Genomic DNA, 12,050 nt, shown 5'->3' with positions numbered 1-12,050 from the left:
ACGTGCCCTCCTACTTGAATACTCCTCCTGTTTCGCTTCTTCGTCGAAAGTCCGGCAAACGGCTCTTCTCAAGCACCGCATCATTACGCCCGACGATGCCCGCCCCATCCATCAGCAGCCGTACCGTATCTCACCGAAGGAGCGTGAGGCGATCCAAACGCAGGTGAAGGAGATGCTTTCAGATGGAATCATTCAACCTTCCAGCAGCCCCTGGTCTTCACCTGTCGTGCTGGTGAAGAAAAAGGATGGGACACTCCGCTTCTGCGTGGATTATCGGAAACTGAACAGCATCACCAAAAAAGACGTCTACCCGCTGCCTCGTATCGACGACTCGCTCGACAGACTTCGTCGCGCCCAGTACTTCTCCTCCATTGATTTAAAGAGTGGGTACTGGCAGATAGAGGTCGACGAGCGGGACCGCGAAAAAACGGCGTTCGTGACACCCGACGGACTGTACGAATTTAAAGTGCTACCTTTTGGGCTATGTTCAGCGCCGGCAACTTTCCAGCGGATGATGGATACCGTTCTCGCTGGACTAAAATGGCAAACTTGTTTGGTTTATCTCGATGATGTCGTCGTATTTTCCGAAACCTTTGCCGAACACCTTGAACGCCTGAGGACAGTATTAGATGCCCTCCGCTCGGCCGACTTAACGCTAAAGTCCGAGAAGTGCCACTTTGGGTACAAAGAGTTGAAGTTTCTCGGTCACCTCGTGAGTGCCGATGGCGTTAAGCCCGACCCCGAGAAAACTGCTGCCGTCGCCAACTTTCCTGTTCCTGCAACAAAGAAAAGTGTGCAACGTTTTTTGGGTCTGTGCGCATATTACCGCCGCTTCATCGCCGACTTTTCAAAGATTGCCGCACCCCTGTACCACCTCACGCGCAATGATACACAGTTCGTGTGGGCTGCCGAGCAGCAGGAGGCTTTTGCCGAGCTGCGCAGACGACTGCTAACATCCCCTGTTCTTGCGCACTTTGATGAAGAGGCTGAAACCGAAGTCCACACCGACGCGAGCAACGTCGGCCTCGGCGCCGTACTCGTCCAACACCAAGGTGGCGTGGAAAGGGTCATCGCGTATGCAAGCCGCACGCTTTCTCGCGCTGAAACAAACTATTCGACCACAGAAAAAGAATGCCTTGCGGTTATGTGGGCAACCATGAAATTTCGTCCGTACCTCTACGGCCGCCCGTTCAAAGTAGTTACCGACCACCATTCGTTGTGCTGGCTTGCAAATCTTCGCGACCCATCGGGGCGCCTAGCCCGATGGAGCCTCCGCCTCCAAGAATTCGATTACACCATTGTGCACAAATCTGGCCAGACGCACGAAGACGCTGACGCACTCTCTCGCGCGCCCGTCGGGTTAGCGGATGATAGCATAGAGGACGAGAGTGGTTTTATTGGAGTTGTCAGCGCCTTAGACCTAATGACCCGCCAGCGAGCTGACCCAGACCTGCGACCTATCATTGATTATCTGGAGGGCCGAGCTTCTGTCGTACCCCGCACCTCCACCAAAATATGTAACGGAAAACAGGGAGACAGGTCGCTAACCAGCAGAATACAGCAAGCAGCCAGCCAGCCAGCGAGAGACACTTCAACGTCTTCGAAGACACTTCAGCGCCACCTGAGAACACCAGGTGGCAATATTAAATGCTGGAGACACTGGAGGCCATTTGGGAGGCATCCATCTGATTCGACGCCTTTCTGGAAACACTCTCCAGCGACCTAGACAAGCAGAACTACGTACACGTCGGCAGCAAGTAGCGTAGTCGGTAGCGCGCTCAGCTGCGGAAGGGAAGGATGGTAGGTCGGATCCTATCGTGCACCAATATTTCTTTTACTTATCGAGTTGAAAAGTGTCACGGATAGACAGACGGACACCGCGAGTATGAGCCACTAAAGGCTTTCGTCTTAATATTCACAAAAACAGTTTATTTTGCATGCGTTATATTCTGTAATTTAAAGCAACCTAGCGCCATAGAAACACTAGACGCAGGCAAATAGACAAGAACAATCGCAGGCGCTACTCCATACATAAGTGACGCCTGAGACTGTTCTCATGTATACGCCAGTCTCCTGTCTTAATATTGTGCTAAGCAGTTTTAAACGTGGAAAACCAACTCGCTCAGCAAACTTGCTGTACTGTATCCTAACAATCCCCTGCTCTGATTCTTTTATCCTTGTGCTTAGGTGTACAATAGTGAGGAGGACCATATGTTATCCCGATGGCTGTCTTATCCTTTGCGTTGTTTTGCAGCACGAGTACACCTGCCGGATCGCACATGGAACGTAGACAGCAACATCTGCCCGCTCATTTGTGAGCCAAGAATTCAGCGTACGAACTAAGAAGACAGCGTGCTGTGAGTGAAATTTCATGTTATATTCTCGCAACCAGGCGTAACATCTAATGCGTTCATTCTATTCCCTCCAAGATTAAACTCGGCTTAGAGCATCATCCTAAATAGTCGGTTAAAAATTATTATCAATAAAACATCTTTTTTATAGTCTGGCTTCAATGTTTTGGACATAAAATGTTGTGATGAAACGCTTTTAAGGTGTTTTTTTAGTTATGCTGTCCGAAAGGTTGATTTGAAATCGTTTCGTGCCTGAACTTTGAATTGCTCCCTTATCTTTAGTGAAATGTTGTCAGCATCACCTATAGCTTCAGGACTGCAGGGACTACAGCAGCATGGCGTTCTTATAACAGGCGATGCAGTCTAAGGATGAAGAGAAAGATCATCGCTTGAAAGAAATGCATGTGTTTCTCGCATTTGCATGCTGCATTGTTGTACACTGCAGCCGCTTGATCACAAATACTGCGCCCTCCCCCTTTCCCTGCGCCTCCAACCCGTCAGGTCATCTCGGAAGGAGAAATGCAGTGCTTTAGTCACCATATTTGTCTTTAATAGAGAAGGGGTAACAACAGTTATTGATATACTTACGCCTTTGTAAAGGTAACTGTGAATGTTTTCATTCGCATAGTATGTTGCGCTGCTTATCAGGAACATTCCTTTTAACATAGCAGCGTTGTTGGGATCAGTGTTTACATTGAGGAAAGGTATACAGATAAAATTAGAGAGGTATACATGTTAGGAAAGGTATACAGATGAGTATAGTATTCACATTTGGTTCCAGGCACGGTGCTGTATATCGCAAAATTATCTAATCGATATAATTAAAATATTTTTTCTAATCACTTAAGCTTATAGACCCTGAAGGGTGGCAAAGTTTTCACCACAAATGCGACTGATTAACCGCCATTTGAAGAACTACAGTAGGTTTTCCTGGTGATTTCAGTGCACTAAGCTACTGCCATAAGTAATGGGTCCTATAAACTCTAAGGCCCCTTGAAAACAGAATTTTCCTGCTTCTCTGCATGGACTTCTCAGATTAATGTGAACTGAGATGAATATGATTTCAGCGGATATTCAGATGAGGTCTTAATATCCGCCGTATCGAAGCCACCAATAAGTAGCACTACATATCGCAGAATGCAGGACCTGCAATGTGTCTGGGTTGAAAAGCAGAAATATGCAAAAGGGTAAGAATACTTGCAATGCCAACTCCCTATTCTATCTGTTCCGTCAAGTGAACATTTTAAGAAGAGGCTACAGCTCGTAGGATAACATTTTTTATGCCATTAAGAGTAGTTTACATCATAAGCAGGAACAACCACTCTAGCCACAAAAAAACTTTCAGGCTTTACTAATACATGTGGGTACTGCAACCTGACCATTTTGTGAACGTTCTACTTAGTCATTACTTCCGCCTTAAACGCAAAATTTTTGCATGTTCTCTCACAGTTATTTTCACATGGCTGAAGTCAGAGTCATCATAAGGAATTGTGCTACGCAGACAAGACGAGCACAATGGCGTCAAACGCTACAATTTATCTTGGTAGTTTTCGGTCAGTTATACTGCTGTACACATTGATCAACGCGTAATTAACTGCCTTCAAAGCTTCCGCTTTGCTGAATCGTTATCTTGGAGCGCTCTTCTCACTCCCCTATTTACCCATGCAGCCACCGCCAGCACCGGAGGACGGTTGCCGCCATGCCTGAAGGCCGGCTCCTCCGTCGTTGGAATGGCTGCGCGCATGTGCCGCAGCACGGGCCCGACAGCATCCACAGTTGGCTCGTGGCCGGTAAGGGGAGACGGTGTAGGCACGTCGCCGCGAAATCTCATTGTGTGCCTGACCTGTCCTTGACTCGCTGCGTGCAAGCACTTCCGGGAATGCATAGCGCGCTAACGATTAGCGGGTGGTCTTCACAAAAGGATATGAGATGCCACTTCGGGAAGCAGAAATTTGCACACGAGGTATAGCAAGACGGCAATGGAACACTGCGAAACGCGTGTGAATGGTGTGCTAGAATGGCGTAAGGTAACACGCATTGTAAGGATACATGGGCGTGTCAGAGTGGCAGTGTTGAATAAGCTTTTTTTTCTTCTGAAGCAAAAAAAGAATGAAGAAGATAACTAAATAAATAAATTAATAAAAAATAGGCTGAAGATGAAAAATAGAACGCTTTGTTGTTGAGGAAAATAGGGCGCCCGAACGAGCCACGGATAATTTACCAATTTATACAACTTTTAACCCTTACGACGTGACGATGTGCGCAGCATACGTAGCAGCTGGTTAGTGTGAGTACCATGTGTGACAACCGCTGAGAACCATGTTTTGTTCCTTCTGGCGTCACTTTTTGTAGACTGCAATTATTAATTAATTTTACTATAGTTAAACTTCTTGCCCTCCTCCTGATGGGATGGCCGGATTGGGCTAGTCGGTTGTTCCTCGCGAGCGGTGAACGATGATGGCACGCTGGCCGGTGATCGAATATACGGCGGTTAGCGGTACGAAGAGCACTTCGGGTCTTCGTCCGCTCGTCCGGCAGCAATTCCAACTTCTTAAGACAAAAATTATATATTAAAGACGGGATTGATAAAAAACGGCATATGAGCAAAAGGCTGTTTAAAAAGGGCATTCAAAAAAAGGCTGATAAAAAAGGCTTTTAAAAACGGCCGAGCTTGAGACTCGGTGCGATCGTCCCAAGTCATTCTTTACAGCGGGTGTTAACCCTTTCCATAATTGAGTGGAGCTTGAGTAATCCAGCTCTCGCCCAATTTTAACCAACCGCACTGCAGTAGCACCGCATGAGCAAGTGGGCGGAGCCCAGGGCTCACCGTGCCGAGCCCAGTGAACCCCGCACGTCCTGAAACGTGCAGGGCGCGTGACTACGTGCACACAGCTCGTTGCATGTGCATTCCATCGATTGCCACGCATCGGATTTGCCGTCTCCGTTGACAGCCAAGGAATGTCTTCCGCGGGACATGGTTGACTCGGCGCCAGAACAGGAAAGGATTAGTTCTGTAGCTGGCAACGAGGCACCCTAAGCGGGGGTGTCACGCCTCGACGCACATTCCTCTATTTCCCCCGTGCATGACCGCTCCTGGGAGCAGGTGCGGGAGGGGGTGGGGGTCCATCGGCGCCGTGGGCTTCCAACTTAACAACTATGATGTTGTAGAATATATTATAAATGATATTAAAAAATGTGATGGATATTAGAATGATACCGGCGGAATTCGGCCCATCCATCATTTTTGAAACTTTGTTGCACTTGAAACTTCAATAACAGGTTTTAAAAAAATTGAAGCAATTTTTCGAACCTAAACACTACAATATTGTCTGGCTGAAGATACTCCATTTTTCTACCAGAAAGATGTGACGCGCGTTATCTTTACGCGAAACACATTCTGCAGAGCAAAGCCAGCAGTCGTTTCTTTTTTTATTCTGTTAAAATTACATCTTTTGCACTTTATTTTATTAGAATACATCTTCACGCAGTAGAGTTTAAGATTAAGGAATTATTTCCCTGGATTATTGCTCTTATACGTCGCTTGTGAAAAGTAACCAATTTGGGAAAAAGCGTGCGGAGCCTAATATGCGCCCCCGCTAGTTGTGTCCGCTAGGCGCCTTGAGGAGGAAATGTTAAATCGTGAGGCTGTTAGCGTAGTTTTAAGCTGTTGTGTAAGTGCTTGTTGTGGAGCCGGCATCAAGGCACTGTTCCCTCGGTTGCCCTAAGTAACCCTGCAAACTAGGTGCAAGGTTCGCTTTAGCGCCATGTACGCGACAGCAAAGGGCCCAGGTATTGTGGAGGTCGCGTTCCTTCTTCAAAGCAGAGTCGACACAAAGGCCTCAGGGATTTGAATGACGCAAAATGTGACATTTCGGTAGCGCACTGGGTAATGAAAACTGGTAACATCAGGAGTTGAGAGCGAAGGTGCGATCGCGTTCAAAGCGGTGGTCTTGGGTCTAACGGCCTACTATTCTCTATTGTATTGTCGCTATCGTTTCTATATGCGTATCCTTTAACTGCAACTCGAAAGATGTAAACTGCTTCGCGGAACGCACATGGTGCTCGTGAGTACGCAACGTCTCGTGCGGCGACGTGACATTAATGTAGTTTAGTTATGAAGGATCACCTCCGACTGCCTGTAAAATATTCGTGTCCAATCAGTTACAGGTAACATTCTCATACCGCTGTTAAAATCCTTAAAGGGGTTTGCTCATGGCACCCATTGAAGCTCAGAGATACGCTTGGTTCAGGCGGTCTCGGATGCGAAAGGTGGCGTTTATGACAGGCAGAGAGCTTTATGTGCCTCTAAGCCTCGTCGTTTTCTATCGGTGCTAGTAAAGTGCGCATATTTTTCGAAGAAGTGTAATCTAGACCGTGCATCGGCGTAGAATTAGCGAACAATCAGAGAGCTCTGAGGACATCGATATTGTTACGGTACACAGTCGAGAGATGAAGAGGGCGTTGTTCTGTCGCTGGGCAGTTGACGACGACGAGGACGCTGCAGCTAGCACTTGGGTGACTTGGTTCAGATGTGCCTTCTGGCTGCGGCCTGTCCCGCCTGCTGCTGAGCTAATCTTCGTAATATTTGATGGAGGTGCTGGCTACTACACCAGGATCATGCCCTGGACCTCCGCAGCGGTCATCCTCTTGAAACCATCACTGTACCTTCCGATGAACTAAAGCGGCTGTTTGGGCTTGTTGGTCAGTGAACATGGTAAAAGAATGCAGCGCGAAAAAAACAAGGACGAACAGAAGTGGACAGGACAGGGCGCTGACTACCAACACATTTATTCAGAAGGATGAGCAGCTTATATAACGCAGTCCAACACCCACGTGACCAAGAAAATAGAAAACGCGTTCAACTATCTAATACAAAAACAACAAAAAAAAAACAAAACGAAGTACACAATATCAAAGTGATACATATCTGGGTAACGCAAAGTCAGCCAAGAACCGATAAAACCGACAGGACCACGACGAACCGTAAGGTGCACGCATGGAAAATGAACAGTCAGCGACCTTTGCCGCCAATGCAGCACGAGGCAAAACGAAGACGACAAAAACAAAATAGTCACCGAACACTAAGTAAAAGTCGAAGCTGAAAGCAGGGTCGGGGCCAAACGCATAACAAAACAAGACAAAACGCAACGCGAAAGCTGAGTCAACCGTTCACAGTCAAACTGAGTCAAAAAAGTTGAAAGTTCTCTAGAACAAGAATTAAAAGCAGACGTGAATAAAAAAAAAAAAGACGTGTTTATAGTGGGCCTAGAAAACTGGACTCCTTGTCTGTAAGTAAAATTGAAGGCGTGCTGACGCACTTGTCTCCAGCTTTTGCTATCATCCTTGCCTCAATGATGACCCTTTCATTTTCTGTCCGCGCCCGTGCTCTGACAACCGTGCGCGTGTAACATGGTTCGCAGCCTTTGCAAGACTTGCAATGGTCGTCCAGGTGCCCGCCGCTTTTGTTACGGACCCTACGGCGGTGTTCAAACAATCTCTCGTTGAGACACCTGCCGGTTTGCCCAATATACACGCGTCCACACTTCAAGGGAATCTCGTAAATGACACAAGTAGCACAATGTGTGAGTGGTTCTACATGTCTAATAGGGCAAACCTTTTTCTTTTGCTTTGTCAGCAGTGTACACACTCGTGACAATTTGCACGGGGCTGAGAAGACAAGGTTTACGTTGTTTCTTTTTGCAACCTTCTTTAAATTGTGAGACAACTTGTGAAGATACGGGATGACGGCCAAAGGAGGTCGTTTGGCCTGTTCTAGTTTGCCTGCGTCTTTGCCTTGCACTTTCAATTTCTGGAGAAGAGTCTCTGAAACGCTACTCACTAGTGTTGGTGAGTAGCCAGCACTGTAAAGACGTTGGACTTGGTTATTAACACTGCTATGCATCGTATGGGGACAGCTTTTTGTGAGCGCTGCCTGGATGGCAGGAGAAACAATGCCTCGCTTGATCAATTTCGAGTGAGCGCTGTCATGCGGAAGAAGACCTTTCTTAGAGCGAGGGTTGTACGTCCAACAGAGGTGGGTTTGTTCAAAACTAAAAAGTACGTCCAAAAACTGAACATCCTTGCCTCTCGGCGGTTCACAGGTAAAGTTCAGACCCCCAAAATGGGACTTGAAAAGGGCGACAATTTCAAGAATGACACGCTCCAACGAACCAGGTGGGCAACTTCTGAGGACGATCATAAAATCATCCACATACCGGAAGACCGAATGGACCACTTCACCCGGGAGAACCTGGCTAATGCGCTAAAGCAAAAGAAAAAGGTTTGCCCTATTAGACATGTAGAACCACTCACACATTGTGCTACTTGTGTCATTTACGAGATTCCCTTGAAGTGTGGACGCGTGTATATTGGGCAAACCGGCAGGTGTCTCAACGAGAGATTGTTTGAACACCGCCGTAGGGTCCGTAACAAAAGCGGCGGCCACCTGGACGACCATTGCAAGTCTTGCAAAGGCTGCGAACCATGTTACACGCGCACGGTTGTCAGAGCACGGGCGCGGACAGAAAATGAAAGGGTCATCATTGAGGCAAGGATGATAGCAAAAGCTGGAGACAAGTGCGTCAGCACGCCTTCAATTTTACTTACAGACAAGGAGTCCAGTTTTCTAGGCCCACTATAAACACGTCTTTTTTTTTATTATTCACGTCTGCTTTTAATTCTTGTTCTAGAGAACTTTCAACTTTTTTGACTCAGTTTGACTGTGAACGGTTGACTCAGCTTTCGCGTTGCGTTTTGTCTTGTTTTGTTATGCGTTTGGCCCCGACCCTGCTTTTAGCTTCGACTTTTACTTAGTGTTCGGTGACTATTCTGTTTTTGTCGTCTTCGTTTTGCCTCGTGCTGCATTGGCGGCAAAGGTCGCTGACTGTTCATTTTCCATGCGTGCACCTTACGGTTCGTCGTGGTCCTCTCGGTTTTATCGGTTCTTGGCTGACTTTGCGTTACCCAGATATGTATCACTTTGATATTGTGTACTTCGTTTTGTTTTGTTTTGTTTTTTTTTTGTTTTTGTATTAGATAGTTGAACGCGTTTGCTATTTTCTTGGTCACGGGGGTGTTGGACTGCGTTATATAAGCTGCTCATCCTTCTGAATAAATGTGTTGGTAGTCAACGCCCTGTCCTGTCCACTTCTGTTCGTCCTTGTTTTTTTCGCGCTGCATTCTTTTACCATGTACCTTCCGACACACCTCCTGACGCATCGTCGCCACCAGCGCCGACCGCTGTCGCGGCGCAGCCTCGCGACTCGGGCTCTTTTTGTGGCGTTGATGATGTCGATGTCGAAGACCGGCTCGCCATGTATGAGCGTGTCAGTAAGCGCAACCGTTGGGACGCGACTATCATGTTTGCTATCGTGATCTTCTACTGGGTGGGCACGCCGCGTGTCTGGTTCGATACGCATGAGGAAGATCTTACCTCTAGGGACACCTGTAAACAGAAGATCCGGGACTTACTTGGTAAGCCAATTAAACGCAAGCTCGGCGCTAAAAAAGACCTTGCTTCTCGTGCTTAGTCGTCCACCGAATCATATCTCTCCTACACCCAGGACGTCCTCGCTCTTTGCCGTAAGGTACACAGCGCCATATCAGAGACCGACAAGTTGTCCACATTCTAAAGGAGATCGCTTACGACGCTTTTAGTCTGCTCCTCTGCAAAGACTGCGCAACTGTCGACTCCGTCCTTCAGGTATGCTGGCAGTTTGAACAAGCCAAACACCGCCGTAGTGCTCCCCATTTCGACCGCCTTGTGAGCACGACAGTTACATCCTCTTGCGAAGACCTGGCAACTCTACAACAGCCATCCCATCTCGTCAATTTAACCCGAATTGTACGCACATAAAGGGAGGTTGACTCCCATCGCCTTCGAACCATAGCTGGCCGACGCTACGATTGCCCTGATCCAGGCCGTCATTGGCGAGGAGTTCGCGAACGTGGGCCTCAATTCTAACCTGCACTCTGCGTCGCCCTGTTCGCCAACCACCGCTCCTCTGGTTGCTGATGCTTCACCGACTCCACCCATTCCGCCGCGTTACCGCTACCGGAATCCTGCGGATTGGCGCAGCTCGAACGACCGGCCAATCTACTTCACCTGCTCGCGTGTCGGCCACATTTCCCGCCACTTCCGCACCCGTTGGTCCACGCCAGATGTCTGCCTATGCTGAGTTTTCATGCCCCTTCGACACTCCTTCCCCACGAAGGTCCAGCCGCTCGCCTTCACCTGATGTCTGGCGCTCGCAATCGCCGCAAGTTTAACGCGCGTCTGTTCACTCTTACCTGGCTCACACTCAGAGAACTAACCAATGCACTCCCGGTGGTAAAGCTGCATTGAAGACTCGGCCCTAAAATCGTCTCCTGACCCTCGCTCCTCTCCGCAACCTTTTCGATATTTGCGTGGACAGTGCACTGGCTACCGCTCTGATGGACACTGGCGCGTAAATTTCTGTCTTGAGCTGCTCCTTTCGGCGTCGTCTGAAGAAGGTTATAACATCCGCCGTTTCCTCAGCTGTTCGTTTCGCCGACGGAAGTGCTGCTGCTGTCGTTGAAATGTGCACTGCACGTGTTTGCATTCCCGGTCATAGTACACCTGTCTTGTTCACTGTCCTCGACCACTGCCCCGACGAAGTGATCCTCGGCATTGACTTTTTAACAACTCACGCAGCACTAAATGATTGCTTCTATCGTGCCTCCCTTCCTGATCGCCACGTCATCAAGACAGGGGCGGAGGAGATGCTGGCGAACAACATTAGCCAGCCTTCTAGCAGTCCATGGGCGGCCCTTACGGCGTTGCTCAAAAGGAAGATGGCAGTTCGCGGTTCTGTGTCCACTATCGCCAACTTAATCAGACAACAAAGAAAGACGTCTATCCTCTTCCTAGAATTGATGACGGCCTCGAGGGCATTCACGGTGCCAGCTATTTTTCTTTTATTGATCTTCGTTCAGAGTACCGCCAAATAGCTATTGAAGAAAGGGTCGTGAGAAGGTGCCTCTCTTTGCCCCGATGGCCTGTACCAATTAAACGTCTTGCCTTTCAGCCTGTGCAACGCTCTTCCCACCTTCGAGCGCGTAATGGACTCGCTTCTGCGTGGTTTTAAATGGACGACGTGCTTGTGCTACCAGGATGACGTTGTCGTTTTCTACCTACACCGTCTTTCTACGATCATTGCCGCCTTCCGAAGCACCAGTCTTCAATTAGCTCGAAGAAGTGCAGCTTCGGCGAGCGCCAAATTAAGGTCCTCGGCCGCTTGGATGATGCTGCTGGTGTCAAGCTCGACACTGACGAAGTTTGTGCCCGTCGCGAGTTCCCGACCCTCCGTTCCTCAAGCGATGTGCACAAATTACTCGGGCTGTGCTCGTATTTCCGCCGATTTATCCCGAATTTTGCCTACACAGCCTTTTCCCTCACCACGCTCCTGATGAAGGATGTGCCTTTATCCTGAGGCCTTGCCCAAGCTCGCACTTTCACTGCACTTGTTGCAACCCTCCCTGCTCCGCCTGCGCTGGCCCATTTCTACCATTTTGCTTGTACTAAACTTCGCGCAGACGCCAGTGACCATGGTATTGGAGCCATCCTTGCGCAGCGCTAGCACGACAACTACCGTGTCATTGCTTACGCCAGCCGCCTGCTATCTCCCTCCGAACGTAACTATTCCATTACTGAGCGGGAGTGTCTTGCACTTATTTGGG

The 12,050-nt window shown here is 48.5% G+C and overlaps 1 protein-coding gene across 4 annotated transcripts in view; it reads left to right on the top strand.

The window, feature by feature from the left end:
- LOC144122114 (monocarboxylate transporter 12-like) overlaps nt 1-12,050 on the top strand; it is a 145,933-nt gene that overhangs the window by 95,042 nt on the left and 38,841 nt on the right. For 3 of the 4 annotated variants that reach the window (XM_077655637.1, XM_077655635.1, XM_077655636.1), the window contains exons 2-3: nt 2,255-2,357; nt 4,020-4,141. The exons of the other annotated variant lie outside the window; for it this stretch is intronic. In XM_077655637.1, the coding sequence (XP_077511763.1) occupies nt 4,051-4,141 (91 nt within the window). In that variant the 5' untranslated portion in view covers nt 2,255-2,357; nt 4,020-4,050. The remainder of the gene's footprint in view (nt 1-2,254; nt 2,358-4,019; nt 4,142-12,050) is intronic. 4 annotated transcript variants of the gene reach the window in all.

The sequence above is a fragment of the Amblyomma americanum genome, chromosome 2 (genome assembly GCF_052857255.1).
Source record: "Amblyomma americanum isolate KBUSLIRL-KWMA chromosome 2, ASM5285725v1, whole genome shotgun sequence".
NCBI lineage: Eukaryota > Metazoa > Arthropoda > Arachnida > Ixodida > Ixodidae > Amblyomma > Amblyomma americanum.
The sequence above is the reverse complement of the archived record's forward strand: the minus strand, read 5'-3'. Positions and strand labels throughout refer to the sequence as shown.